General features: G+C 44.4%; 4 protein-coding genes across 11 annotated transcripts; 1 reads left to right on the top strand and 3 right to left on the bottom strand.

Moving 5' to 3' along the window:
- The first annotated feature begins 851 nt into the window (after positions 1–851).
- LOC106742867 (proton-associated sugar transporter A-like) lies at positions 852–5,421 on the top strand. Of its 2 annotated transcripts, none has more exons than XM_014616204.1 (8): positions 852–1,538; positions 2,012–2,274; positions 2,542–2,805; positions 2,911–3,158; positions 3,230–3,376; positions 3,662–3,829; positions 4,151–4,390; positions 5,015–5,421. In XM_014616204.1, exons 1-8 carry the CDS (start codon positions 1,339–1,341, stop codon positions 5,402–5,404), a joined length of 1,920 nt encoding a protein of 639 aa, XP_014471690.1. In that variant the 5' UTR covers positions 852–1,338; the 3' UTR covers positions 5,405–5,421. The 2 variants fall into 2 exon arrangements, with proteins under 2 accessions (XP_014471690.1, XP_014471689.1); XM_014616203.1 differs by having other exon boundaries at positions 3,632–3,829.
- Positions 5,422–5,799: 378 nt separating this feature from the next.
- LOC106742865 (tetratricopeptide repeat protein 21B-like) lies at positions 5,800–10,624 on the bottom strand. The gene is made up of 4 exons (XM_014616196.1): positions 8,486–10,624; positions 8,100–8,416; positions 6,701–7,951; positions 5,800–6,053 (listed from the first exon to the last, which is right to left on the bottom strand). Exons 1-4 carry the CDS (start codon positions 10,597–10,599, stop codon positions 5,815–5,817), a joined length of 3,921 nt encoding a protein of 1,306 aa, XP_014471682.1. The 5' UTR covers positions 10,600–10,624; the 3' UTR covers positions 5,800–5,814.
- LOC106742869 (protein NATD1-like) lies at positions 10,589–11,644 on the bottom strand. 2 transcript variants are annotated; one of them, XM_014616206.1, is made up of 4 exons: positions 11,314–11,644; positions 11,095–11,201; positions 10,793–11,006; positions 10,589–10,678 (listed from the first exon to the last, which is right to left on the bottom strand). In XM_014616206.1, exons 1-3 carry the CDS (start codon positions 11,444–11,446, stop codon positions 10,803–10,805), a joined length of 444 nt encoding a protein of 147 aa, XP_014471692.1. In that variant the 5' UTR covers positions 11,447–11,644; the 3' UTR covers positions 10,589–10,678; positions 10,793–10,802. The 2 variants fall into 2 exon arrangements, with proteins under 2 accessions (XP_014471692.1, XP_014471691.1); XM_014616205.1 differs by lacking the exon at positions 10,589–10,678 and having other exon boundaries at positions 10,787–11,006.
- Positions 11,645–11,744: 100 nt separating this feature from the next.
- LOC106742866 (DNA-directed RNA polymerase, mitochondrial) lies at positions 11,745–18,931 on the bottom strand. Of its 6 annotated transcripts, none has more exons than XM_014616200.1 (15): positions 18,858–18,931; positions 18,273–18,394; positions 17,850–17,963; positions 17,513–17,700; positions 16,371–17,306; positions 15,404–16,183; positions 15,185–15,310; positions 14,842–15,048; positions 14,432–14,707; positions 14,056–14,301; positions 13,572–13,731; positions 13,236–13,482; positions 12,587–12,758; positions 12,392–12,492; positions 11,745–12,248 (listed from the first exon to the last, which is right to left on the bottom strand). In XM_014616200.1, exons 1-15 carry the CDS (start codon positions 18,860–18,862, stop codon positions 12,137–12,139), a joined length of 3,792 nt encoding a protein of 1,263 aa, XP_014471686.1. In that variant the 5' UTR covers positions 18,863–18,931; the 3' UTR covers positions 11,745–12,136. The 6 variants fall into 6 exon arrangements, with proteins under 6 accessions (XP_014471686.1, XP_014471687.1, XP_014471685.1 ...); XM_014616201.1 differs by having other exon boundaries at positions 18,842–18,929; XM_014616199.1 differs by having other exon boundaries at positions 18,273–18,403; positions 18,859–18,929.
- Positions 18,932–24,865: the final 5,934 nt, after the last annotated feature.

Below are 24,865 nucleotides of genomic sequence, written 5' to 3'. Positions count from 1 at the left end.
TATCCTACGATTTTAACATTCAGGAACATCATATTATCAAATAACAGTTTAAGAACATTTATAAGACATGTCAAAATATTTATCAAGCCCACATAAAATCAACGTTCAAATTAATTTGAAATTTCTTGCTTACTAGGAAGGAGGGAGAGGAGAGGGGATATAGCGAGAGAAAGAAAAAGATGGGAGACGTAGAGTGGAACGAGGAATAGATGCTCGTATTTACTCAATTTCGAGGCGTATTTACTGTTATACGCAGGTAATCGGATTGCCGGGAAACGTTCCTCCCTTATTGGAGCTCGCGTAAACCTCCAGCCGTACCACGGGAAAGGAAAAGGCAATAGCAAAAGCTCAACAAATCTTCTGGGATTACCGGAAAAATGATCGTCGTCCCGGCGATAGCTTCGGCGGTGACCGAACATGGTGTTTTTTTTCTTTTTGTCACAATTAAAAGATCGTTTCTCCCGACACATTCATCGTATTCTTCGAATAATTATGAAACGTACCTCCCTTTTTTCTTCTTTCTCCTCTCTCTCTCACACACACAACGATTTCTACATTGCATTAACGACGACATTGTGCGTCTCACCGAGATAACGACCTTACATTCTCGACGACATGAGCTGGTAGCGCGAAACGTACGTATAATCCCCGGTATTAATTTGGAGACCTCAGGGGCGAAATGAGCTTTCCCCGCTTTGCTACACGGAAAGCTCATTTTCAGCGGATCGAAAACGACCACGAGCTGTGGACTCCTCGCGAGAACTTGTCCGAGATTGCGCGGGCATTTCTCGAGCTTTCGTGTTTTCGCAGCGAGCTTGCGGAGCGGCGGCGATCAGTCGCCGTTCGTCCGCGCCCGTGCTTCCTCCTCGGGCGAGAGTTAATCGCACGGGTCGCGGCCTGGTCGACTCACGCGAACGAGACCCGTCCTACTCCCGCCGAATCGACCATCGATCAGGAGCTCTTTGTGCGCCGTATTCTATTATCTCTCTGTAAAATAAGCCGATTAAATAAATAAATAAGTAAATAAATCGGAGGAATAAATCGGCTTCATGCGAAGTTCTGCGACTCGGGTGGCAGCTTGAATTGGACTCGCGTTGTGAGAAATCAGCCGATGAAAATAATAATTTGAAATAAGATGTGAAACTTGTGTCGCGATCATCCTTGGCCGATTGTAGCTGTTAATATTTCCCGGACAATTCATATTTATCGCTCACAACGGAGAGAAAGAGAAAATTTGCCGCTCGGTGTTACCTTCCTGAACGATAATGTATTCCAAGGCGTTCAAGTGGTCGGCCGTGATATCGTTTACCCCATATCGTGCGAGATAAGAGTCCAACCATGGTGGACAAGTTGCACGAGTACGAAGGGCTCGCGGGTAGAATTCACGGCGTTCGCGACATCATCAAGGAGAGATGGAACGGCTGGAAGGAGTGGAGGACTGGTCTGAATCTGGATCAAGGCCTGGACGGATTGAGGCATCAACTGCGGGGGCCGCCCAAGTTGGAACGCACGTTGGAAGATTATTCCCACATTTACAGGTGAACGATTCCGTCTGTCGGGTGCACAGGTCGAAATTAGAAAGAGAGTGCGTTACATTGTCATTCTTATGCACTAAAGATTTGTCCCGTTATTAAATAAATGATTAATAAATTACAATAAAATGTTGACGTTATTTGGAATAGCATTGGAGTAAAATTGGTGTTTTAATTAAAAGAAAAATAAAAGTCGAGAAACATGCAGCAAAAAGTAGGGGAAATTAATTTAAATAATTTAATTAAATGATTCGAAACAATTCTCACTTCTCAATCTACGTCTCCATCTATACTTTAATTATCGCGATATAATTAATTTAATTTCATTTTATTTTGTCGACCTCATTCAACCTAAATTCTCTGATTAATTTTTTTAAATTCCATCGAAATATACATATATAATTTACGTAACGCGATAGTTCGTTTCATCCCCGAAATCTTCTATGGTCTACCGTCTGTACGCGGGTCCCATGATGCAGGAGGAAAACCCGGGCCGAGCTGGTCCGTGTGTCAGCCGCCGTGATGGGGATCGAGTTCTCGTACGCGGCGGAGACTGCCTTCGTGTCGCCGACGCTGCTGAAGATCGGCGTCGATCACCAGCACATGACGCTGGTGTGGGCACTGAGTCCACTCGTGGGCTTCTTCGTGACGCCCATCTTCGGCAGCATGAGCGACCGTTGTAGAGCCAAATACGGCAGGCGACGACCCTTCATCCTTCTTTTGGCCTTGGGCGTTTTCATAGGCAAGTACAAGGCATGTATGAGCGACGAAGACTTGTTGAGGGATCTAGAACCCTGGTGGAAATATTTTGCTGAAAGCACTGTGAATTTTCATTATACCTTCGGTAAAATATTTCCATCAGAGAAATTTTGTCGTTCAATAATAGATGAACGAGTTCGGCTAGCGAATTTGCCGAAGCAGATTTCGCGCAGTGTCTGCTGTAAATCGTACCGATAACTTGCTAATCGAAGTACAAGAAAACACAACGAAGCCTACTCCTCCGCCGCAGGTCTCATACTGGTTCCAAACGGCGAGCACCTCGGCTACGCGCTCGGCGACAGCCCAACGTCCGACACGAACGAGACGATTCCTCTCGGGCATCGCACCACGGCCAAGTTGTTCGAGTCGGAGGAACCGCCCGGTACGCTCGACAGGGCTTCTTCGCACACTTGGGGTATCTTCTTCACTATCCTCGGCACGGTTCTGCTCGACTTCGACGCCGACGCTTGTCAGAGCCCGGCGAGAGCTTACCTCTTGGACGTCACTGTGCCTGGTAAGTAATACCTGCGACGAGTAAGAACCATTTGGTCTCAATATCTTGAGGTAAAAGATTAGAATCGATCGATCCCATATTGATGTCTCGAGAGGACATCCGCAGAGGACCATGCGAGAGGTCTGAGCACGTTCACCATAATGGCGGGCTTGGGAGGCTTCATGGGCTACGGGTTGGGCGGCATCAATTGGGACGCCACCTCGCTGGGCGTCATGCTGGGAGGCCATCTGCATGTGACCTTCACTTTGATCACCATCATCTTCGTCATCTGTGTCTTCTGCACGATCACGAGCTTCAAGGAAATCCCTTTGGAAGTGTTGGAGAAGGATCAATATCGAGCTGACGAGCTTAATGTGGGTTTTGTCTACTCTGGGGCTTCGTTTCCGCGCGACCACTCGGATCAATTCTCTCTTGGTGTCTCTAGGAAAAAATTCAAGAGACCAAGCTGGAGGCGGAGCAAGAGGAGCGCGAGAAGATCATGCCCGACGAGTGCGCGTCGAAATGCAGTTATGGTACGCTCAACGGCACAACCTACGATGAACAAGAGACAAGTGACTTCTCGAAGGAGGAGGTAGGTAGGATAAATGTTCACGCATTCGCAGGGGAACCGACGGTGCTCTCTTAGCTAATGAGCTACGAAGCTTATAATTTGACGATGAAGATTCAGATATTGTTCAAATTCAATTGTAGCGAAAATTTCCATTGGAAGAAACAGTAAGTAGGTGTGTCGCCTGACTTGCAGTAATGTATGAAATTATGAAGAACGGAGTAGTCTTGAACAAAAATGCAAATTATCACTAAAAACTAGGATGAATTGTCAATTAAGGAATTCGCTCTCAATACGCTGCCACCGCAGTCCTCCGTGCACTCCGAGGAACAAGATCGCTCCGACGGCAGCCACGTCAACTACGGCTTCGACGGCGACTCGCAGTCGCGCGCGGTCGGAGTCGCAGAGGAGAACCCGAAGGCAACTCTGAAGGAATACCTGTTGTCCATCGTTTATATGCCGCGTAGTCTTCGTCAGGTACACCAGCGATCCTCACACGGAAGAAAAATAATCTGAAATCAATGATAGATGTTCTCATACGTAAACAAATATTATTACAATATTCTTAGGAGATTTTCAGTCTTCAGTTGAGTACAAGCGATACTTGCGTCGGTACAAATCCGATCAAATCAAGATTAAAAATCTTCTAAGATTATATACTTGCTTACATATAAGGTGGGGCATTTAAATTGAGACATCTTTCTTCATCATCTATCCATTCTTGATTTAAAGTTTAATTTTTTTTTCGTAGAATAGAAAACATTATTGCGTAATTCTGACCGCGAACTCGATCCACAGGTGTGCTTGACCAACCTGTTCTGCTGGATGGCACACGTGTGCTACTCTCTGTATTTCACGGACTTCGTAGGCGAGGCGGTGTTCAGTGGGAATCCACGGGCACCTGCGGGCACACACGAGCGGAAACTTTACGAGGAAGGGGTGCGCTTCGGCTGCTGGGGGATGTCCATGTATTCGTTGTCCTGCTCGTGCTACTCTCTGATCATCGAACGACTGATTCAGCGTTTCCGCGCACGCAAAGTAAGAACGCCGTTTCGCCTTCTAATGAATAGCCAGTAAGACCCGATAGTGTCAATAATACTGCCAAAATTTCTGATTATTTTATTAAAATTATTTATGATTTAACTTGATCTCTGATTATTTTATTGAAATTATTTATTACTTACTGCTTATCTTTATATCTGATTCTATAAGGTTCGTATTTTAATAATCGTTACTTGAAACTCGTCCCATATGGAGATATTTACATCCGAATTCACAGTTAGATTTGAGCTTTTTATTTTAATCATGTATAAATATATGCGACGTTGCATTTGTAAGCGCAATTCAACTGTAAAATTCAGACCTAACTCTGCATTCAAATTTATTCGCAAAAAGCGGCCCAAACTAGCGGAAACGTAGTAACGCATATTTTAATATTTCTGATAGTTCAATATTTCTAAAATTGAATGCTCAAAGATTCTTGGAATCGCTCTGTTCAACTCTGGTGAATTTCCATGTTTAAAATTCAAAACGGTGGATATAATATAGTCGCGACCTAAAAGAGAAGAAAAAAAATGTAAAAGTTTCGCAAAAATATTAAAAAGTTCTTTGGGATTTCTGAGGTCGCATCTCAACAGCGGAAAAATAAAAAATTCGCCGCAGGTCTACATCTACGGGCTGCTCTTCTACAGCGTCGGCATGCTGCTGATGGCCCTGACGAAGCACCCGGCCGGCGTAATCATCTTCTCATGGACCGCCGGTGTCATGTACTCCACGCTGTTCACCATGCCCTACCTGTTAGTGGCGCACTATCACGCGTCCTCGACGTTCGCAACCACGGAGGACTCGGTCACCGGCGGCTTCGTGCGCGGACTGGGTACCGACGTCGCCATCGTCTCCTCCATGGTCTTTCTCGCGCAGTTCCTGCTGTCCTGCTGCCTCGGCACGATCGTCAGCCTGTCCGGGACGACCGCCGCGGTGGTGTACATCGCCAGCGCGCTGGCGATGTGCGGCGCCGTCTCGGCCACGCGGATCATGTACCTGGACTTGTGAATCTCGTCCGTCGACTCGTTTGGACCCTGCATGCTCCGGCTGCCGTGTAACGACAGGCACACGTTAAACCGATCGTCACAGACGACCGTTCATAATAATAATAATAATAATAATAATAGAGTCGACAGTTGTATCATTCGTTTGCGATTTCACTTCATGCGTTAAGAGACTTCATGGATCTCACGTGATTTCGTATACTTTATTGCACTTTACTTTTTTTCGTGCACTTACTATTTATTTCCCACGCGTGTCTTACCGAGCGCTAAGCTACGGGCTAAGTTGTTACACTATATTTTTCAGTCCGCCAGATTCTCAGTGAAAAAGGAGACAGACAAATCCGACGCACGACGACGCAACAGTCCGAACCGATCGATCAATACGCAAGTCCATGCGGCGCGAAGCCGGCTTCTTCACGTGCGAAGATTATTGATGCACTTCTCCAGAATGTCCTTCCTGATCCTCGGGAAATCCGTGCTCTGCCTCAGCACCTCGTTGCAGGCCTCAATTGCGTCGGCGTACGCTTTCGCTTTCAGGCAACAATAAGCAAGCTTGTAACCGATCGAGAGCTTCGTCTTCCCGCCGCATTTCCACGCTTGAGCGTACCTCGCAGCTGCCTCGCGGTAATTTTGATCCTTCTCAGCGATGTAGCCTGGAAGTAGAGAGAGAAAGAGAGACATTTAGTCCGTGGCTTGGTATCATAGATATAATAAATTAGGATCTCCGCGGATTGGCTGGCTTGTAATTTTAATTTTAAGACAATGTTTTACACCCTATATTTATATATCTTTATATAAACTTTCATTTGTTCACTTCTTTTATCACACGATTTGTCATTATTCACAAACAAAGTGGCTTTTTAATTTGATGCTCAACAATTATTATGCGTTACTCAAGATAAAGACTTAACACACAAAACGTTGCTGACCGATAAGTCAGCTATTCTGCTAAGACCCTTACAGATCGTCTGAGGTGGACTCTAACAATCTAGATTATTATCTAGACAATAACAAACCGGTACGATTCGCACTTTGCTCCCACGAACTTTTGGTGTTACATAGTAAATAAAATCATCACCAACCGATTATAATAATTACTGATTAATCGCATCTAAATTTCTTCTCTTTTCTTTAACTTACTCTCTGTAAACGTCTTACGTTCTCTCTTTTTGTATACCATTCTCGCTTATAAATAGATAAACAAATAAATAAATAAAACATACACGTAAATATGAATCTCAGTATAACTTCCAACCTTAATTATAACATAATCCAACAACTCGTTACTCTCGCAGTTTACCTGACAGCTCGTGAGCTCGCACGCACGTCGCGTTGTGCTGCAGCACGCGCTTCAGGAGCTCGTTCGCCAAGTCGTACTTGCTGGACTGCACGTAGATGTCCGCCAACAGCAGCCAGCAGCGTTCCAAGTACTCGGCGTCCTCGAACGTCCAGACGTTCTTGCTGACGCGCTTAAGGTGGTTCCTGGCGCGCGGCGTTTGCTTCAACAGGATGTGCGCGGTAGCCATGCCGAGGGCGGGCCCCACGTGATCCCTGAGGGCGTCCTGGCTGGCTAACGCGGTGCAGTCCTGCAGAGCCTTCTCGATGTTCGACTTCTGCTTGGTGGCCAGCAGGAAGAAGTCGCTGAGGAGCTTGTGGGTCAGCACCTCGTGGGGACTCCCTTTGGGATTGAGTTCCTGGAGTAACCGATAGGCCGTTCTCAGAGCCATCGTCCTCGAGTCCTGGTACTCCACGTCCTCGTCGTTGAACGCCTCGTTCGACAGGGTGGTATCGTCGTCCGGGTCCAGGCAGATCTCGATCATGTTGTAGATCGCCTGCTGGCCCCACTCCGGGTCGCGTCGCGCGTAGTTGAAGTTCCGAAGAGCGGAGTTCAGTTTGCCGGTGCGCCAGTCGAGCAGACCGGCGCAGTAGTGGTAGCCGGCTTCAACATTCCCAGCGCCCATCGCGGTCTGGGCGCGTTGCAGCCACTCATCAAGGTCGTCCCTGGCACCGGTGCGCCGGGAAACCTCAATCAGACGCGCCAGGGCGGTCCAATAGGTCGGCTGGCGTATCAGCAACTGCCGGAAGTGAAAGGCTGCGGTGTCGAAGTCCACCTTCCTGAACGCGAGATCGGCCATCATCACGGACGCGGCTTCGTTATTCGGCTCGGCGTTCAGCAGAATCGAGCAGTTCTGCGCGCAACGGTCCAAGTTGTTCATCTGCATGTAGAGTTTCGCCAAAGAGAGGAGAGCGTTCACGTCCGTCGGCTTGTGAGACAAGGCCTCTTTGTAATAAACGATAGCCTCGTCGTAATTGCGCAAGGTGGTCGCATAATCGGCCATCGTCAGGCAGACGTTCGCCAACACGTGCTTCTGCTCGGCGACGTCCGGCGAGACCGCCAGTCGTTGGATATACCTGTGCTGATTCTCCTTGGCTTCCTTCAACGTCGCCAACGCGCCTCTTACGTTGCCTGACTTCTCGCGCACTTTCGCGAGCAGCAATAGCTCCTGCCCCCGCATCTCCAGGCTCAGAATGTCCGAGTCGCTTCGTTTGTCTAAGTTTAATTTTAATTCCAATTTTAATTTATTCCATTTCGACTTAATCCTACGTCTAAGTTGTGCAAAGAGAGGAAGAAATCAGATACACAGCAAAACGAAAGCGACTATCTCGACAGTTTGCTTTCATTGTGATAAAAAGATTACCTTGCAGTTCTTGCACCAACGTCGCCTCCGCTTTGTCGTACTGCTTCATCTTCATGTACAGGTTGGCCAGGTCCAGCTTCAGCGCGCCGCAATTGTCCTGTTTCACTATATCCTTGTAGTAACTGATCGCCTTCGCGTACTGATGCGCCTTGATGAGCGCTTTGCCCATTTTATTCGCGATGTCCGCCTTGTCAGCCGGGTTTTGAGAGAGAGCTTGCTCGTACGCCTCTATTGCTCTTTCGGGCTCCTCTATAGACATGTAGGCGTTACCCAGCATGCTATATGTCCTCGGGCCAGGACGGTGTTCCACCAGCTCCCTGAAAGGCGACCATAACAGACAACGATATTGTCCTGAAATCCTCTTGCCTGATCGCAACCGTTCGTACCTGAAACACTTGGCGAATGCCTGACGGTCCTTCCTGTAGTTCAAGTTGATCTCGGCCAGCCTGGTGTGCGCCTGTAAGTAGTACGGCTGCCCCGGGCCGATGCTCTGCAAGCAGCCAATGGCGTTCTCCAGCTCGCCCATATCCAGATACACCTCAGCGGTGCCGATGGTGACTCTTCCTTGCTCACCGGTGCCGGCGAGACTCGTTTTCGCCTCGTCGACGAGCTTCAACGCCTCAGCGAAACGCTTCGCCTTGCTGTAAGCCGCGATCAGTTCCAGGTACAACGTCGCCCGGTCCGACGTGGACATCTCGGACTTCCTGCTGGCCAACGACATGGCCGTCTGGCAGCTCTTCACGCAGCCGTCCAGGTCGCCGGCCTCTCGTTGCACCATCCCAACGATCAGGTGGTAAACCGGCTCCTCTCTGATCTTGAAGTTGTAGCTCAGACCGACCTCGAGGCTCTGCGACGCCAACTGATACTTGCCCTGATACGCCAGGATCTGCGCCATCGTGAGGTGCGCCTGGGCGTTCGACGGCTCCACCGTGTCCAGCAGTCTCCTGAGCAGGCTCAGCGCGCCCTCGTAGTCGGCGCCCTGCATCCTCGCCTTGCTCAGCAGCAAGAGCGCGACGCTGGAGCCCGGGCAGGCCTCCACGAGCAGCTCCAACAGACGGACGCTCGGCTCCTTCTCCGTCTCCGTGTCGTGAGTCGCCTCGTCGCTCATCGTCGGGGACTTGTTCGAGGAGTACATGAGACGTTGCTTCGCGATCTCGAGGCACAGATCCGGCTTGAGGTCCCTCAGGTACTCGTAGCCGTACGAACGAGCCTCGCAGTTCTTCAGCAAGACGTTCGCCGCCGCGTCCAGGTAGACGAGAGTCTTGCCGCCGTCATGGCCGCCGGACGCGATCTTCGCCGACATGAGCAGCAGCCGCACGTTCACGGCGTGCGGCTGGATCTCCATGAGGAAGTCGACCTGCTGCCGCGCCAAGTCCAGGGCCTCCGCCGAGCCCTCCAGCAGCTGGCAGCGGGCCAGGCCCATCAGTGCCGCGAAGGACGATTCGTCCGCGCGTATGGTGCTCCTGTACCAATGCTCGGCGTCCTTGACGTTGCCGAGGGCGGCGCAGAGATCCCCGAGCTCCGCCATCAGCTCAGCGCTGCCCGACGACGCCTGCAGCGTCTTCTCAGCCGCCCGCGCCAGTTCCTGGAGTATCCCGTGGTCCTGAAACGCGAGCCCCGAGAACAGCCGAAGGTTCTCGATCAGCAGGAACACGTTCCTCGGTTCGGCCAGCAGCAGGTGACGCAGGAATAGTTGCAACTGCCGGGTACCCTCGCTGGCGTTGCCGTCCCTACAGAGGGCGACCACCGAGCTCGCCTTCATGGCGTCCAAGTTGTCCGGCTCAACCGACAGCACCCTGTTCACCGTCTCCAGCACCTGCTCCCAGTCCTTCGCGGCCAAGAGGCACTTCATCTTCTCCACCAGCGGCAATGGTGACTTGGGGTAGCGGACGATCAGGGAGTTGAGCGTTGAAATGGCCTCCGAGTAGTCGCCGGCGCTCTGCTTCGTCTCCGCGCGGCCCAACAACGCGCTCAGGTTCCGGGGCTCTTCCTTTAGGACCGAGTCGAACAAACGCTCCGTCTCTGAAACGTCCGTGGAGCCTGACTCAGTCCATCCTTTGACGAGAAGCACGCTCGTACTCGTCGGCTTCAGCTTGTACGCTCTGTCCGTGTACTCCCTCGCCTTGTCCGCTCGGCGGGAGAGGAACAGCACGGACGCTGCTAAGCACAGCGCGTTGCAGGAAGCTTTCCTCCGCTCCTCTCGAATCCTACTCTCCACCTGAGCCACGGTGCTCCTCTCGGTACTGTTGTCGACCGAATAGGCGACGTTCTGCGCGTGGAGAGTCGCCAGCGTGAAATCCGAGTGATTCATCAAACTCGAGCTCTCCTTGACGGCTTCGTGACTTTTGCCGGCGAGAGCGTAAGCCAAGCACAGTAAGAGCTTCAACTGTTCGCTGCTCGGATATGCTTCCCGGGCTTGCTTGGCTTGCGTCAACATCCCGTTGTAATAGTACTGGCGACAGTACCACTCAACCAGAGCTATGTACTCTGTCTCCTCCATCGCTCCCTTGTTTTATGGACCTCTTTTGCTCAAAGTGATGTTGAAATAACACACAATAGGATGTAGAAAGGATCTAAAACTATTATTTCGCACACTGCTTTATCTTAAGCCTGTCTATTGTGACCTCTAAACTCATGAATTCTTAAACGTCTGAGTTCTCAAATCCTGGAAACCCGGGGATTTTAATTCTTACTTTGTTGTAATTAGGATTGGAGATTTTTCGGTTCCGGTAGCTCATGAACAGTATCAAGATCCAAAAGCAGGGAACTGCGATCCTCCAGGATATCGCTTGGCCCGACAATGTGTTTCTCCAAGTCAAAATTCTTTACTGTGAGATAATATGTCTGCAGGTATTCGCATTGCAGATACATGTAATAATTGTTCACTATGGCATATGTGAATGCTGTCTGTACAAAGAATACACTTTAGACATCAGAATTACTCAGGAGAGGATTTGCAAAATATTCGAGAATTTTGAGCGTATGGTTTCGATACCTCTGCTAAAAGTCTCGCTAAGCCTCGACCCCTGTACTTATCAGGAACAACGACGGATCGCATGTACAAGACCCTCCCGTCAGCTTCATAATTCAATACTGCCCGAGCTGGCGAACAAATGAATAATTACTGAAGTTCTGACATATATATATATATTAAATCGATAAAATATGCAAAGTTCCAAGCGATGGTTTCTAACGATTCGCGTGTGCTACTTACATTTGTCGTCTAACTGTACGAAGAAACTGTGGTTTCTACTGTGCTGAACATCATGCAAAAATCGTCGACAAGTTACGCTATTTCCTGCCTGTCTCCATACAACGGAACATGATTTCAATGCGAAGTTGCCCATTTATCTGCTCGATGATCTTCCCATTTACTTCTTTCGTTCGTCAACATCGAAACGACGTGAAATGATGGATAGGTTATGTTTATTGACAACAACGTTGCCGTGGCAACCGTTAAGGGAGCCCTATATTACCGACAACCTCGCGAATCGCGTAGAAGTCGCGTTCTTACGATCGAAATTTGGACAATATACAATTAAACGGCACTTAACATATGTACATTTAAATATACAACGAATGTATTGATGTACAACATAATAATACGTTCGAAATAGGACACATTTGACACTTTAAAAACCTACCTTCTGCCAATTGTTTTATTTGCCCAATACACACGCCGTATCGAAGCTGTGGACTAAACGGATCTCTTACATTTGTTTACAAACGTAATTAGAAATATAATTCTACATAAAAGATATCTAAAGTTTCTTAAATATATCGATTGAATGGTAAGAGTCTGAATCGCAGGTGCGAGTTTTTATGTTATAATCGCCACTGAGAGAGAATGTTAAATTTTCTATGATGTCAGTACTTTATAAGATAGGATAGTATCTCTGGCGTTGAGTTTACCTTTCTCTCTCTTTTGTGCAAAAAAAACGTCTTGGCACGATCGCGATTCACATTCCCATTCGGTTTCCTACATTTCATTTAAAATGTATTTTCTTTAAAACATAACGATATAACAGAGCTGCATCTCAACTGAAGAAGTACTGAGACGACAGGACTTGGTTGATATCGAAGTTGCCCTTTTTCGGCAACTTCTGGAAAATCTCGAACGAAAAGTCCTTCTGCTTTGGTTTCACGATCCTAAAAATTCAATAAGTGATTTTATCAAGAGATTAATATTTCGCTTGTTTACGTTCTACAATTCGACTATTTTGCGGAATTTTCTTTCTCTCATTCTTAAATTTCGAAGCAATCTAAGCATTAAAATAAACTAGAGGACTCACTCTTCGTTTACGAAGTATTTCATATATCTGTCGTGAAAGAACTTGGACAAATCCTCGAGAATGGGTTCAGAATGAAGCGCGACAAATTGCTCCCGACAGATCTGCGAACAAAATATCATTTAAATCGCTGTGTTACGACTAGCTAAAATGCCTCAAGAAATACACAGCTTCTCATGAATTAATGTAAATCCTTACACTACTCATAATCTCCACTGACTGCGGGTGTGTCCAGAAGCAGTCGTGCACCGACATGAACGTGATGCCCGACTGCTCGCAATGCAAACTCGTCAACATCATGTGACAAGAATCCAACGAGTGGATGAAATTCGGCGGAAAGGCGTTCTTTTGCTTCAAAGTGTCTAGTTTTCTACAAACACCAAGTATTCGCGTTACATGATAAGAAATATTGCATAAGAAAAATAAAGATATATTAAATAAGAAAAATATATACATAAAAAGCAAAGTTGGATAAGTTATAAATAAATCGCTATACATTAACTGAATTTACGTTAAAACTTACATGAATAAAATACTACCTCAATAAAGAGTTAGATTAAAATGAAACCAGTTTGATTAAAGTTAACAGTTGAAAAGTTAAAAATTAATTATACAAGGCTATATGTTATATGAAATATTTTAACTAAACTAAAGAAAGTAAATAAGTTAATATATAAAAAGTAACTAGGTTCAAGTTAAAAGTTAGCTCAAACTTTAAACTTCATCAGATCAAGTTAAGAGTTATTGATTTTTTAACTTTTAACTGAATCAGTAAGTTATCGTCCAACCCTAGTAAAAAAAAAAGACAGATGCGAGCGCAGGAAGTATGAGCATCTAATGTACTTACTTTTGAATTTTGGAGACATTAGCGTTCAGCTTGAAGCGCTTGTTGTACGGCTGAAGGACCGGCAGACCCAACGGTGTCACCCACTGCACATACTGGTTGCACCGTATCGAAATGACGCGGGCGCAATCCGTGAACCAATCCTGGATCTCCTTCGCGCTCGTGAACATAGTCTGTAGGGCCCTGAATGTCTGTTGCACCAAGTACAGGCTGCCGTTCCAAACGTGCTCCTGAGGGAAATCCTTCATATCTACACGGGTGATAAAAAAATGTGAGTCATGCGTTACTCCTTCATCAGCAATTTTATTTCTTCTTTTCTTCACTGACAATTTTACCGACCGCTCAGCTGTCTGGTGATCTGCAGCCTGGCGCCGAACTTCGTCACACCGTACACCGTGGTCATTACTGTTTGCTTTATAACCTTCCTGGTGATATGTCCTTCCAAGATTTGGGCGATCTGAACACCATTCTCCGCATCCTGCTTCCGAAATTCGTCGACCTGAAAGAGCGTGTGATCTTTACCAACCATTATCTTTGACCTTCATCTGGATGGAAGGGGCTCTGAGACTCTTTTATTAGTAATGAATGCAATAGTAAATAGCCTATCATTTATATTAATGTTACTATTTTGCTGAATAAATAAATAAATAAATAAACTGAATTCAAAGAAGTAAGATACTTTAGAATTATTAATTTTAGCTACTCCGTACTTTAAGGCTCTTCAGTCCGTCTGCGTTGTAAAATCATTCTATCTTGATGAAAGTTAAAATCGAAAGTTAAAAACGAATACCTCAACGATGTGTTAGACATCAATTTTACGTACCATACCGACGACGACACTGTACACATCTTGCGGAATATCCGAAGGATGGAGGTTAACACTCTCCGCTCCGATCTGATCCCTGCCAAGAGCGGCGTAATGCTGCAACCCGTTGCAACTGCCGTCCTGATGAATAGGGAATCCGGTGAGGTACTCCGCCGGATTCGGAGACTGCAGAGCGTTATCTATCTCTTTGCACGCCGCCAGGGTCTGCCACGGCTCGTCGGACTTCGTCCACCACCTTTCTCCCTGCAGATCATTGTAAATAATCGTTATTATAGCTGAACATGTACAAGAATACTTGGCCAATCTTGGAAGATAACTGACTAGACTCATCCAAGTTGACTAAGACCAAAATACAAATGCGTGTGACGTTTACCCCCAGAGGATTCCTCGCGCTGTCTATGATGAGGTCCAATATCTCATTCGCGAACTCCAGCCGCTTATTTATCGGCTCCCGTTTCTTCATACCAGTTAAATTAATCGTGTGAATTTTCAGCCAATCCAGGCCCTTCGGGCCCAACGGCTTCTTCTGGGCGAATATGAGAAACGAACGTCCCAAGTCCGAGGTAAGGTGAGTCAAATGAGGTGCCACTGGATATGCTCTGCCTCTGAAGTCCAGATTGTGCGGCAGCCAGAACACCTGGTTTCTAAACTGGTGCGCAATAAGAACATATTCTTAACGGATCAACTTCGAAATATCACCGGTACAGATCCCTCGCGTTAAGCGGCCATGTTGTACATGTATAGAGCTGTACGGAAATCGGACAGTCGTATAGGTAGACTCACGTGATTAGCGAGGGACAATTTGTACAGGCAGTCGCACCACAGAGAGTACATTTCGTTCTTTTTGCGCCTGTGCTGTATCGTCAACGTCGATATCCTATTCTTGTTCTTCTCCTTCTCCGTCAAGCTCGCCAGCATTTCAGACAGAGGCGGGAGCGACGACGGTGATTGAGGCACGTTCAGTTCTTCCGAGCCGCCCTCTCTAAAAATCTGAACACCGATAATATTGTTAGAACATGAGGATGATCAATTATTTGTCCCGCAACTATACATCACATAGTTTCCCCACCCCCCTCCCGTCCTTCTTATCTCGAAGAAACGAATTGAATCCGTTGTCGGGACATACCCGAATCAAGATATCCAGGACAGGCTGATTAATTCTCCACGGTATCGAGCCGAGCTGATTCAAACAGTCCAACGCTGGGTGGAGCTGCTCCGTTAGCGTGTTCCTCACGAAGTACATTGTGCTCGCCTGTTTTTGGTTCGGAACATATCGTGCTCGGTAAGCGAAAAAGGATTCTTAAGACGCGAGTAAGCAATGACAACGCGAGAACAGCGTACGTACCCCCATATAAGGATCACGAACGAAATCGGTCTTGGAGAAGAGGAAGCCTCCGGTATTCACGTTGATCCAAGGACGTGGCGGGATGCACGTCGGCAACAGGACCGTGTCGAAGGTCAAGGTTTCCGGATGGGACTCACTGAAGAGCCTGTGCAAATGAGGATGCGGCTTGATCTCCTCCGTCAAGTGGACGTGCTGATTTCTGAAGAGCAAGTAGAACGCGGGTATCAGCCGCTCGGGCGCGCCCGGCTTCGTCCCGTACGGAATCTTCACGTCGTTCACAATGATGTTGTACAGGAACTTGCCGACGTTCACCAGGATGTAGCGGGGCCACTCGGGGACGGTCATTTCGGGGCAAAGCCCAGCTTTCATGACTTCCTGAGCGAGCTGTTTCCACTTGACGCGCCCGTTGACACCGGCGTCGGTAGAGTTCTGCCTCATGTACCACTCCAGGTACTTGTCGTAAATCTGAATGATGTTGTCCATAACTCTGGCCTCCTTCTTCTTGAGGAACTCGTAGTTCCTATAAATGTACTTGCCTAGCGTCAAGTAGACCGACGACAGAGAGAAGCTGTACGCCTCGGAGGACCTGGCCAGACGTTTGATCTCACGTATGACCGCTTCGACGTACACCTCTTGCGGCAACACCTGCAGGAACGGATGGAGGGTGGACAAGTCGGGATGCACTCTCAGCTCCTTTTGCTTCAGGTGAGACAGATTCTTGTCGAAAGCCTTCGCCACAGATAACTTCCAGGACTTCTCCCATTCGGCGATTCGCTCGATCTGCACAGCGAGATAAGCGGTACGTGGTTCATCGATGCGAGATCAAATCATCATTAGTAATATACAGGGTGTCCTATTTTAATTTATCACTCCCCTTCTTATTCACAGGTTCGCCTTATCCTGCGAAGATAAAAGACACCCCTGTATAAATATAAACGGAATTAACTTTACAATAATAAAAACTTACAGCCTGCTGCCTGAGGTTCGGGTCCCCGTTGAATCCAACGATATTCTTCACCTCCAGTTCTTGCTGCATCTCGGTGTCGATCTGTGTTTGGACGATTTGCCGTAGCTCGTCCAAAGTCATGACCCCCTCAGCCGGGCTGCGGTAGTTGCAGCCCACATTCAAATTCTGCAGCAACTTCGAGTTGTACATGCTGTCGAATTTCGGATACGTCGCTTCGTATTCCGGGGACGCCAAATGGATGCAACGGAAAACGGCGTCGCGATGCTCCGCCTTCGTTTGCGACACGTTCACTATGTCGTCGAAGGAGACGTCGCAGCGATTCATGTCCTTGACTATTTGCGCCACCACTTCCGCTTGCTTCGCCTGTGACTTCATGCTGCCGATTACCTGGAACATGAGCGCGAACGTCTCCGCGTCCTGTCTCACGCGGTTCTGATTCATCAGATCGTATATTTCTGAGACCTTCGCAAGATGCGACTTGGAAGCGTAGGTCTTCATGAGCAGATTGTAAACTGCGGTGGTGGGAATCCTGCTCTCACCGAGCTGACTGCCCTTCGATATCGTCAGCTTAAAACCCCTGTTCAGCATTTCATTTTGCGCATTAACATCTATGTGGGCTAGCAATTGAGTTATCAAATTATGATCGGTGAGGTTAACTTCGAGTGGGCCTTTCTCCTTCGTGAAGGGGATCTTACTGTACTCCGAAGCCTTCTCACTCTTCGAAGCCCGCTGTAGAAGCTTGTCGTAATCATCCTGATTTTCATCTTTATCATCACGTTTGATCTGGTGCAACACATCCATGAAAGCGGAGTCCTTGATCAAAGATGTGCTGTCATTTATACCGGATTCCTGTAGTTCCTCCACAACGACGGATTTATCATCCAAGTCATTTTTCGATTCTTCAAGTATCATACAGTGCATGTCGTTCTTCTCGTTCTATGAATTTAACAAATCGGTTTTACATCTGATTCATCTCTATTTCTAAAGGAGAAATTGCATAGTGATAATTCAATATTAGGATTAAAATTCTAAGTTTATTTCAGCGTAAGGCACTATGTATAGCGAAATTTAACGAAATCTTAATTACATATTGTAACAATTCATCCCCTTAATTCAATTTAAATTACATTCACAGTACATACCGATTCATTTTTTAAATTAGCACTGGTATCCGTTGCTTGCGTTGTGTGTAACTTCTTATCGAGATTCAAACTACCGATTTTATGCAGCTTGTCCAGTGTGATGTCTGGCTGTCCAACCAACATAGATATACGAGCGGAGTTCAATTTTTGCACAGCTGCTTTTTTATTGCTGGTCGTCTGGTTTGTTACTAATAAGATATATAGTACGATCTATTATTATTTTTCTCAATATTCTATATATATATATATATGTATATATGTATATCTGTATAGTTAATTATGTAACATCACGTTTGAACACTTATTACATTTACATATACTTTTGTGGGTTAATTACCTTCCAGTAATTCTGCATACTTCTTCGAGCGTTGTTTAGTCTTCTTTCTTAACGGTGTATACAGCTCAGCTGTATTGATTGTTGCATAATGACGAAACATTGTATTTCTGACTGCTGAAAGCAAAATCATTTATCACGGAAGTATAAACACACCGTAAAGCACGCAGTGTAAAATTATCGTCAGATCAATATCAAATCGCGCTATCGCTGCTACTTAGAAACTTTGACATCGAGATATTCAGTTATGAAATGTAATATGAAAGTAAAAGATCATTATTGTATGTCGTAACCTTGACAGTATATTTTAGTAATTTCAAGAGAGTCACCCCGCATGTCTCAGCTGAAGGTTCAGACTTAATGAATTAGGATGCACATGGCGTGATCATTCGGCGAATACAAAACAATACAATGCTTTTTACGTACGTTTCGGTGATCTCAAGTGGCAATAGTTGCAGAACGAACAGACTCGCATCGAACACTGGATGGTCGATCGCGTTGACATAACGCAAGCATTCTGCAGCGGGGCAACGCGTGTCTTCAGGAATCTGAACATTGTAAAACGGTCACGGGACGATAATCATCACTTGTGGACAATGTTAACACCAAAATAACGAGTCGATCTCAACGCGGTAGCCGCCATGCCTAACCTATACAGAGAACACGCGTTTTCTCTTTTTTTTTCTCTCTCTCTCTCTCTCTCAGTAGTAGACAAAGACGTTGTATAGATAGACCAGGCACACCAGGCCGAGCGAGTGAAGTGAGTAAAGAGAGAGACAGAGAGATAGTTGGAAGAGGTGCTGACTCTTTCTAATGCTATGTGGAGGGGGCACCTCCATTCTCCAGCTTCTCCTTTTCTTTCCAACCCTAACCCCTAATCTTTATATCGGCGTTCTCGTTTTAGCAGATAAAATGGTTAATTCGCGTTGCGTTTGCGGCATTGAAGCAGAACCACGGAGTGATCGTTCTTTTCATAGGTAATTAAATTATATAACCAAAAAAAATACTCAATCCATTAGTTAAAGAGCTTCATATATTGCTGCACACGTCTACGCTCGTCTACTAGTGCGGAGAAGGAAAGGAGGAGAATGGAGGTGCCCCCTCCACATAGCATTAGAAAGAGTCAGCACCTCTTCCAACTATCTCTCTGTCTCTCTCTTTGTTCGCTTCACTCGCTCAGCCTGGCGTGCCTGGTCTATCTATACAACGTCTTTGGTTCCAGAGGTCTCTTCGGGCTGATTCTCAATAGAGAGCCTTTAATCCATAGAGATATAAGAATAGAGGGAACAAGCCTGTAAATGGAAGTCATAGAGGCAAAGAGAGAGATGGATGCCGAGTGTCCTATCTGTCTCTTTCTACTCACGCGCTGGGATTGGCTGCCGCGCCAACGACGATATAGCTATACATTTTTCTCCATAGAGATATAAGAATAGAGGGAACAAGCCTGCAAGTGGAAGTGATAGAGACAAAGAGAGAGATGGATGCCGAGGGTCCTATCTGTCTCTTTCTAGTCACGCGCTGGGATTGGCTGCCGCGCCAACGACGATATAGCTATACATTTTTCTCCATCCAATTCAAAGAAACTGTCATTGCTAAAATGATCACTGCAAATATATGCTGTTTTCACTTCAAAATACAAAGGTAGTTGAAGTATATTCAACCATTTACGCCTTATATCTACATCCTTCGGTAGCCTACATTTACATATTTTTTTAAATGTAGGAAAAAATAACATATAATTATTTGAGGTTACGTATTTGTACTTTCTTACGAGTGAAAACTGCGGTTATATCCAGGATAAGACTCCGCATTATATCCAGGATAAGACGCCTTGCATTTCAAACAATGCCTCATTTTTAAACAAATCGCGTCCAATTATTATTTTGTTAACGTTCGAATATTTAACGAATTTTAATTCTACACACATGTGCACGCATATTTACAAAACGAAATTTTAGTCTGCTTTCTCCCCTCCTGACGTCGCGTGGTCGTTTGGTGACTCATTGTAACAACCAATCACAGCGCTCGACTAGAAAGAGACAGGACACTCGGCATCCATCTCTCTCTTGACCTCTATCACTTCCACTTACAGGTAGCATATATCCCTTGTTCCCTCTATTCTTATATCTCTATGCTTTAATCAGAGTGACGACAAACAGGGGGATCCGCCATATTTCATCGAAATCGTGCGAGAGAGAAAGAGATATGTACTGTCCTTCATGTGCTCCCAATTCATTCTAAGTGCAGAATGTATAGCATAAACACTCCTATAACTTGTAAGTTAGGCCTAACAGTTAGAAGTTGTGTTTATATTTTTCGAAAAAATTATAACAGAAACATAATTGGGTGTACCATTTTGCAATAATTCTTTTTAATAATATCGTACGTTTACATATTTAAATGCAAACATAACTATGTTGTATATGTAATAATACATATGCAATAAAAAATATTTTATGTGCAACATATAATACTTTGTTTATACACCATTTATTTATTCACATTTATGTACATAAAATAATAAAATTGGAAAATTGGCGGGAACAAATGAAACATGGCGGACCGATCATAAGTGATAAGAGGTCTGTTTGTTTTCACAACACCGCTGAACTAGCAATAAGTTGAAGCGAGACAAGTATATATTTTCTCACTTTAACTTATTGCACTAGTTCAGCGGTGCAACGAAAATGAACAGACCTATAGCCAGATATCACTTTGATTAGAGACACTCTAATTCTTTCTACCAATATCGGAAAGCATCGAATGTGCATCACAAAATGAAATGAAAATTACAAAAACGAGCAAATTCATTAGACGTTGATCAATAAAATTATAAATATTTTAATAAATTCGCTAACTTTTGTAATTTCGTTTTGAGATACACAATCGACCCTCAGGTGTTCAAAAACCGGCAAATCGATATTCGATTCTCGTTCGATTGGAGAAAATCGATGTCCTCGAAATCGATTAATCCCCGTGTGAATCATTTTTGTCAATTCGTGCTACTAGATCTTATCGCAGAATATCGATCATGTAATTTTGTCCCTGAAGCGGAAACGTGAAGATTCCAAAAATTTTTTAATTAGAAAATTTACACTTTTTACAAATTCACGCTAGAAGAGAAAATTCATAATCAACCTTTAGAAGGCCATAAATCTTCTTTTCTAGCGAGAACTCGTGAGAAACGCAAATTTACTAATTTAAAAATATTTAGAATTTTCACTTTTCACGTTTCCGCCACAAGGAAAAGTTACATGATCGATATTTTGGTAAACTTTATTTGTCATTAGCACGATCGGACGATCGAGTGGGGCTTTCGTTAATTTTCGCGTATTGCGAGATAATTTACGGCGCGTATTGCGCGTTAAAGGAAGTGACGAGGGCCGAGCGGCAATCAGTTTTTCCCAGGAGTAGTCGAAAAAATGCATGCACGCAACGTGAGAATAATCGATTACCTTGTCTTTTTTCTTCATCAAGCGCCATTCCATGTGCAATCGTATTTCCGGTTCTCGATAATTTCCGTGTCGTCACGTATATTATTATCTTATCATGCATAAATCGCATATAGTTACTCTTATCTACAGAACATATCCGCAATTTTACAAATTGTAGGCTGTAGATTCACCGATATACTCGGTAATACAACACTCGATTGATCGTAGTGAGAAACCCGACGAGAGACAAACTTGTAACAATCAAGTGGAATTAAAGGGAAAAACTACAGAATCGTTGCGAGAAGGTTTGTCGTTTTTTCAATACAACTCCACTTTAAATAAAATCAAAGATCTTAGAACTGTTCATAAAAAAATAAAAGACAAACGATATCGATTCATACATAAGTGTATGGTAGAAGCCGAAGTGACATTGTAATCATGATTACAATGTCACTTCGGCTTCTACCTCATTTGAATATTTCTTTGCAGCAACTTGATATCGAGGATTCGAATCGAGACCGTTATCTCGCAATCAAATCCCAGAAAACAGGAAATCGTTAACATAAATCGGTGGCGTTTTATAACATATAACATTTTCAAACATGTAGCTCTTGATACAACATCATTGTTAAGAATATTTGACTCATACATTAAAAATAATATCTACACTATGATTTTAATATTCAAGAATATTATATTGTCCAGAAATAATTTAAAAACACTTATACAATATTATATCGAAATCTTTATAAAATCCAGGCAAAATCAATGTTTCAAAAGATTGATTTGATGCTTGCTTCTTGCTTACTGGGGTAAATCCTCGCATTGACGTTGCGCGTTGAATGACTACGAGACAGCGGTCGCTAGTCAGGAAAAATGACGTCAGATGATGACATCAGCGATCGGTCGAAAGTGGATTTTCCTTCAAATGCGCCGCTAATGTCAAAGGAAATTCGATGCTATCTGGTATTACCCGCTTAATTGCCGCTTATAACAGCTGCATCGAACTTTCCTCCTTTTTTCTTCTCCTGTTCTATTTCCTCTCTCGCGGTTTCCCGCGTTCGCACATGGGAGTTATCCTCACGTTCACTCAGCGATCTCAATTAAGCCTGCGTTCGGGGACCACGCTTGTCAGCGCTATTGCGCCATCCTATCTTTATCGCTTATTAGACGTGAAACAAGAGGTCTGTTCGTTTTCGCTGCACCACTAGTGCAATAAGTTGAAATGAGAAAACATATACTTGTCGTTGTTGAAAACATATACTATTGATAAAATGATAATAATGCTAAAAGCGTGCTCCCCGAACTCAGAAAAAAGGATCTGCTCCCTTCGTTGCACTCATTGCGCATTTCAAATGAAATATATATTAATATATTTATATATCTGTACATACAAAGAAAAAAGAAAAGAAAGAAATAATAATCGTAGCACAACAGGTATAAGTAAAAAGATAGGCTTGTGTGTATGTACACTAGTGCTAACCGTAACGGTTATAAATCTACTGGATGTTCTTTTGGTCACAGCTCTTTCAGCCGATAATATTCCCAGTAAGCAAGAAATGTTTAAATCAATCTTCTTAAAACATTGATTTTATATGGATTTTACAAACATTTTGACATATTTTATAAATGTTTCTAAACGGTTACTCGATAATATAATATTCCTAAATATTAAAGTTATAGTGTAGAAATATTATTTTAATGTTTGGGTCAAATGTTGTTAACAATGACGTTGTATACATCAAGAAGTACATATTCGAATATGTTACTTGTTATAAAATATTATTGTAATAACGTTACGTTAATGATTTTTTGCTTACTTGATTCTCTCTCTCTCTCTCTCTCTCTCTTTCTCTCTCTCTCTCTCTTTCTCTTAGCAGAGAAACTTACATTGAAATCTGTACAATTTCTAAATAATGTACATTTTTCCCATTACAACTTTCGAATTAAAATTTTACAACAATTTTCTTCATATTGGTTTTGCTATTTCTCATCGTCTCCCACTAACTTGCAAGCGGCTTTGCCAACGCTGATTATTCAGATATCACGAATCTCGCGTCGGCGTTTCATCGAGGAAAGAATTCGATGTCGAATCGACCAAAAAATCTGACAAAGATATCTGGTAATTTCAGCATGCACTTTCAACACACTCTATATATATGTGAAGTATGTGAACATAATGCAGCACGCGCTTAATATGCGAATGGAGTTCTTATGCGCCCGCGAGCGACAACCTCGCTCGGCGCTCCTTTTTTTCCCGGGTGTAAACAGGAGTGAGAGAGGGAGGGAGAAGGGGAGAGAGAGAGAAAGAGAGAGAAAGAGAGAGAGAGACTCCGGTATAAAATATCTGCTATATAACGACAACGGACCGACTTTTACAAGTTTACTAATAATTGAATCGCGCGTGGCCTTGCCGGTGCGGCACGTGGAACGAGGACGGGCACGCTGACAAAAAAAAACGCGAAAGCGCTATTGCTACCGTTAGATAGGTCCATGAATATTCCATGTTGCGTGTCTGGTCTACTCCTGTGTAACAATATTTCCACAAAGTTCGCATTTTTTCTCTCGGACGTCGCGCGGCGGAAGCTGTAGAGTCTTGTCGCAGCGTCGGAATTTTAATTAATGCAAAACGAACTTTCATTACGTTTTTATCCGTAATGAGTGTCCGATCCAAGCGTATGAACGATTTTAGCTAAGCTCTATCGAGCAGCAGCCTCGACCGCAAGTAGTAAGTAACCTGGTTGTCGTGAATAAACCTTATTGCAACAGTCTTACAGCTCTCGCCGTAAAGTATGATAAAAAAAAATGACAGCTTTGTAAAAATGTTCTTACGAGAGAGTAACGTTTAACGCTACAAAGAATGCATCATTCTGTGCTATCTGGGATGAGAAGACAGAGAGAGAAATATATATATATACGAGAAACATTTAACGCAACTCGAAGGTTCTTCGCGATCCTACTTTTCCCTGTCATGGTCGTAAGAGATCGTGAGCGATCGTTGCATAATTACTTCTCATTGATTTATTTGCCACGACAGACGAGAATCGCTATTATTAACCAGAGGTTATTAAACTAAGAAGTTACAGTTAAAAATTGTGTTATATTCATTATTGTGTTAACAAAAAAACAATAATAAATATTACATTAAATTACATTACTTATATATGTCATATTGTAAAATTCTCTTCGAGTCTATACACAGAGACACCTGTAAACTTTTGAAAAAAGACCGAAGAAATCTTTTATTCTAAATATTTTTCTCCTTGACAACTTAAAAGTCTCATAAGAGAAAAATGAATATCTAGCACATTATCTCGGTTTAATATTTTGCGGGTATTCGCCATTCATTTGTTATATATTCTTAACAGAAAGAAAAAGGTTGCGAATAATTCGAGATGAAGGTCCAATTTTTGCACGCGTGATACGTACCGACTTTCGATCAAATATTAGTCGTACCTTCACCTTCGGCGTTTAGCCTTCTTGTCCTTTCTGAACACAGACACCCATCGGTTCTTTTGCTCTGCTAAGAAATCTCAAGAGCCCGTCCGAGTGTATGAATCGGCCGGACGGTCGAGGAAAAAACCA

Source organism: Dinoponera quadriceps, unplaced genomic scaffold, assembly GCF_001313825.1.
Source record: "Dinoponera quadriceps isolate SergipeBrazil2010 unplaced genomic scaffold, ASM131382v1 scaffold781, whole genome shotgun sequence".
NCBI lineage: Eukaryota > Metazoa > Arthropoda > Insecta > Hymenoptera > Formicidae > Dinoponera > Dinoponera quadriceps.
This window is presented reverse-complemented; position numbering and strand designations above follow the sequence as displayed.

Coding starts and splice junctions, on each gene's coding strand:
- LOC106742867 (XM_014616203.1), top strand. CDS start 1,339: ATGGTGGACAAGTTGCACGAGTACGAAGGGCTCGCGGGTAGAATTCAC. Junction 1,539..2,011: donor GATTATTCCCACATTTACAG/GTGAACGATTCC, acceptor CCCATGATGCAG/GAGGAAAACCCGGGCCGAGC. Junction 3,159..3,229: donor ATCGAGCTGACGAGCTTAAT/GTGGGTTTTGTC, acceptor TGGTGTCTCTAG/GAAAAAATTCAAGAGACCAA.
- LOC106742866 (XM_014616199.1), bottom strand. CDS start 18,402: ATGTTCAGATTCCTGAAGACACGCGTTGCCCCGCTGCAGAATGCTTGC. Junction 13,483..13,571: donor GATCACCAGACAGCTGAGCG/GTCGGTAAAATT, acceptor TCACCCGTGTAG/ATATGAAGGATTTCCCTCAG. Junction 12,249..12,391: donor AAATACTTCGTAAACGAAGA/GTGAGTCCTCTA, acceptor TTGAATTTTTAG/GATCGTGAAACCAAAGCAGA.
- LOC106742869 (XM_014616206.1), bottom strand. CDS start 11,446: ATGGGCAACTTCGCATTGAAATCATGTTCCGTTGTATGGAGACAGGCA. Junction 11,202..11,313: donor CGTACAGTTAGACGACAAAT/GTAAGTAGCACA, acceptor TTTGTTCGCCAG/CTCGGGCAGTATTGAATTAT. Junction 11,007..11,094: donor TAGCGAGACTTTTAGCAGAG/GTATCGAAACCA, acceptor TTCTTTGTACAG/ACAGCATTCACATATGCCAT.
- LOC106742865 (XM_014616196.1), bottom strand. CDS start 10,599: ATGGAGGAGACAGAGTACATAGCTCTGGTTGAGTGGTACTGTCGCCAG. Junction 8,417..8,485: donor GCATTCGCCAAGTGTTTCAG/GTACGAACGGTT, acceptor GTCGCCTTTCAG/GGAGCTGGTGGAACACCGTC. Junction 6,054..6,700: donor GCGAGCTCACGAGCTGTCAG/GTAAACTGCGAG, acceptor CTCTACTTCCAG/GCTACATCGCTGAGAAGGAT.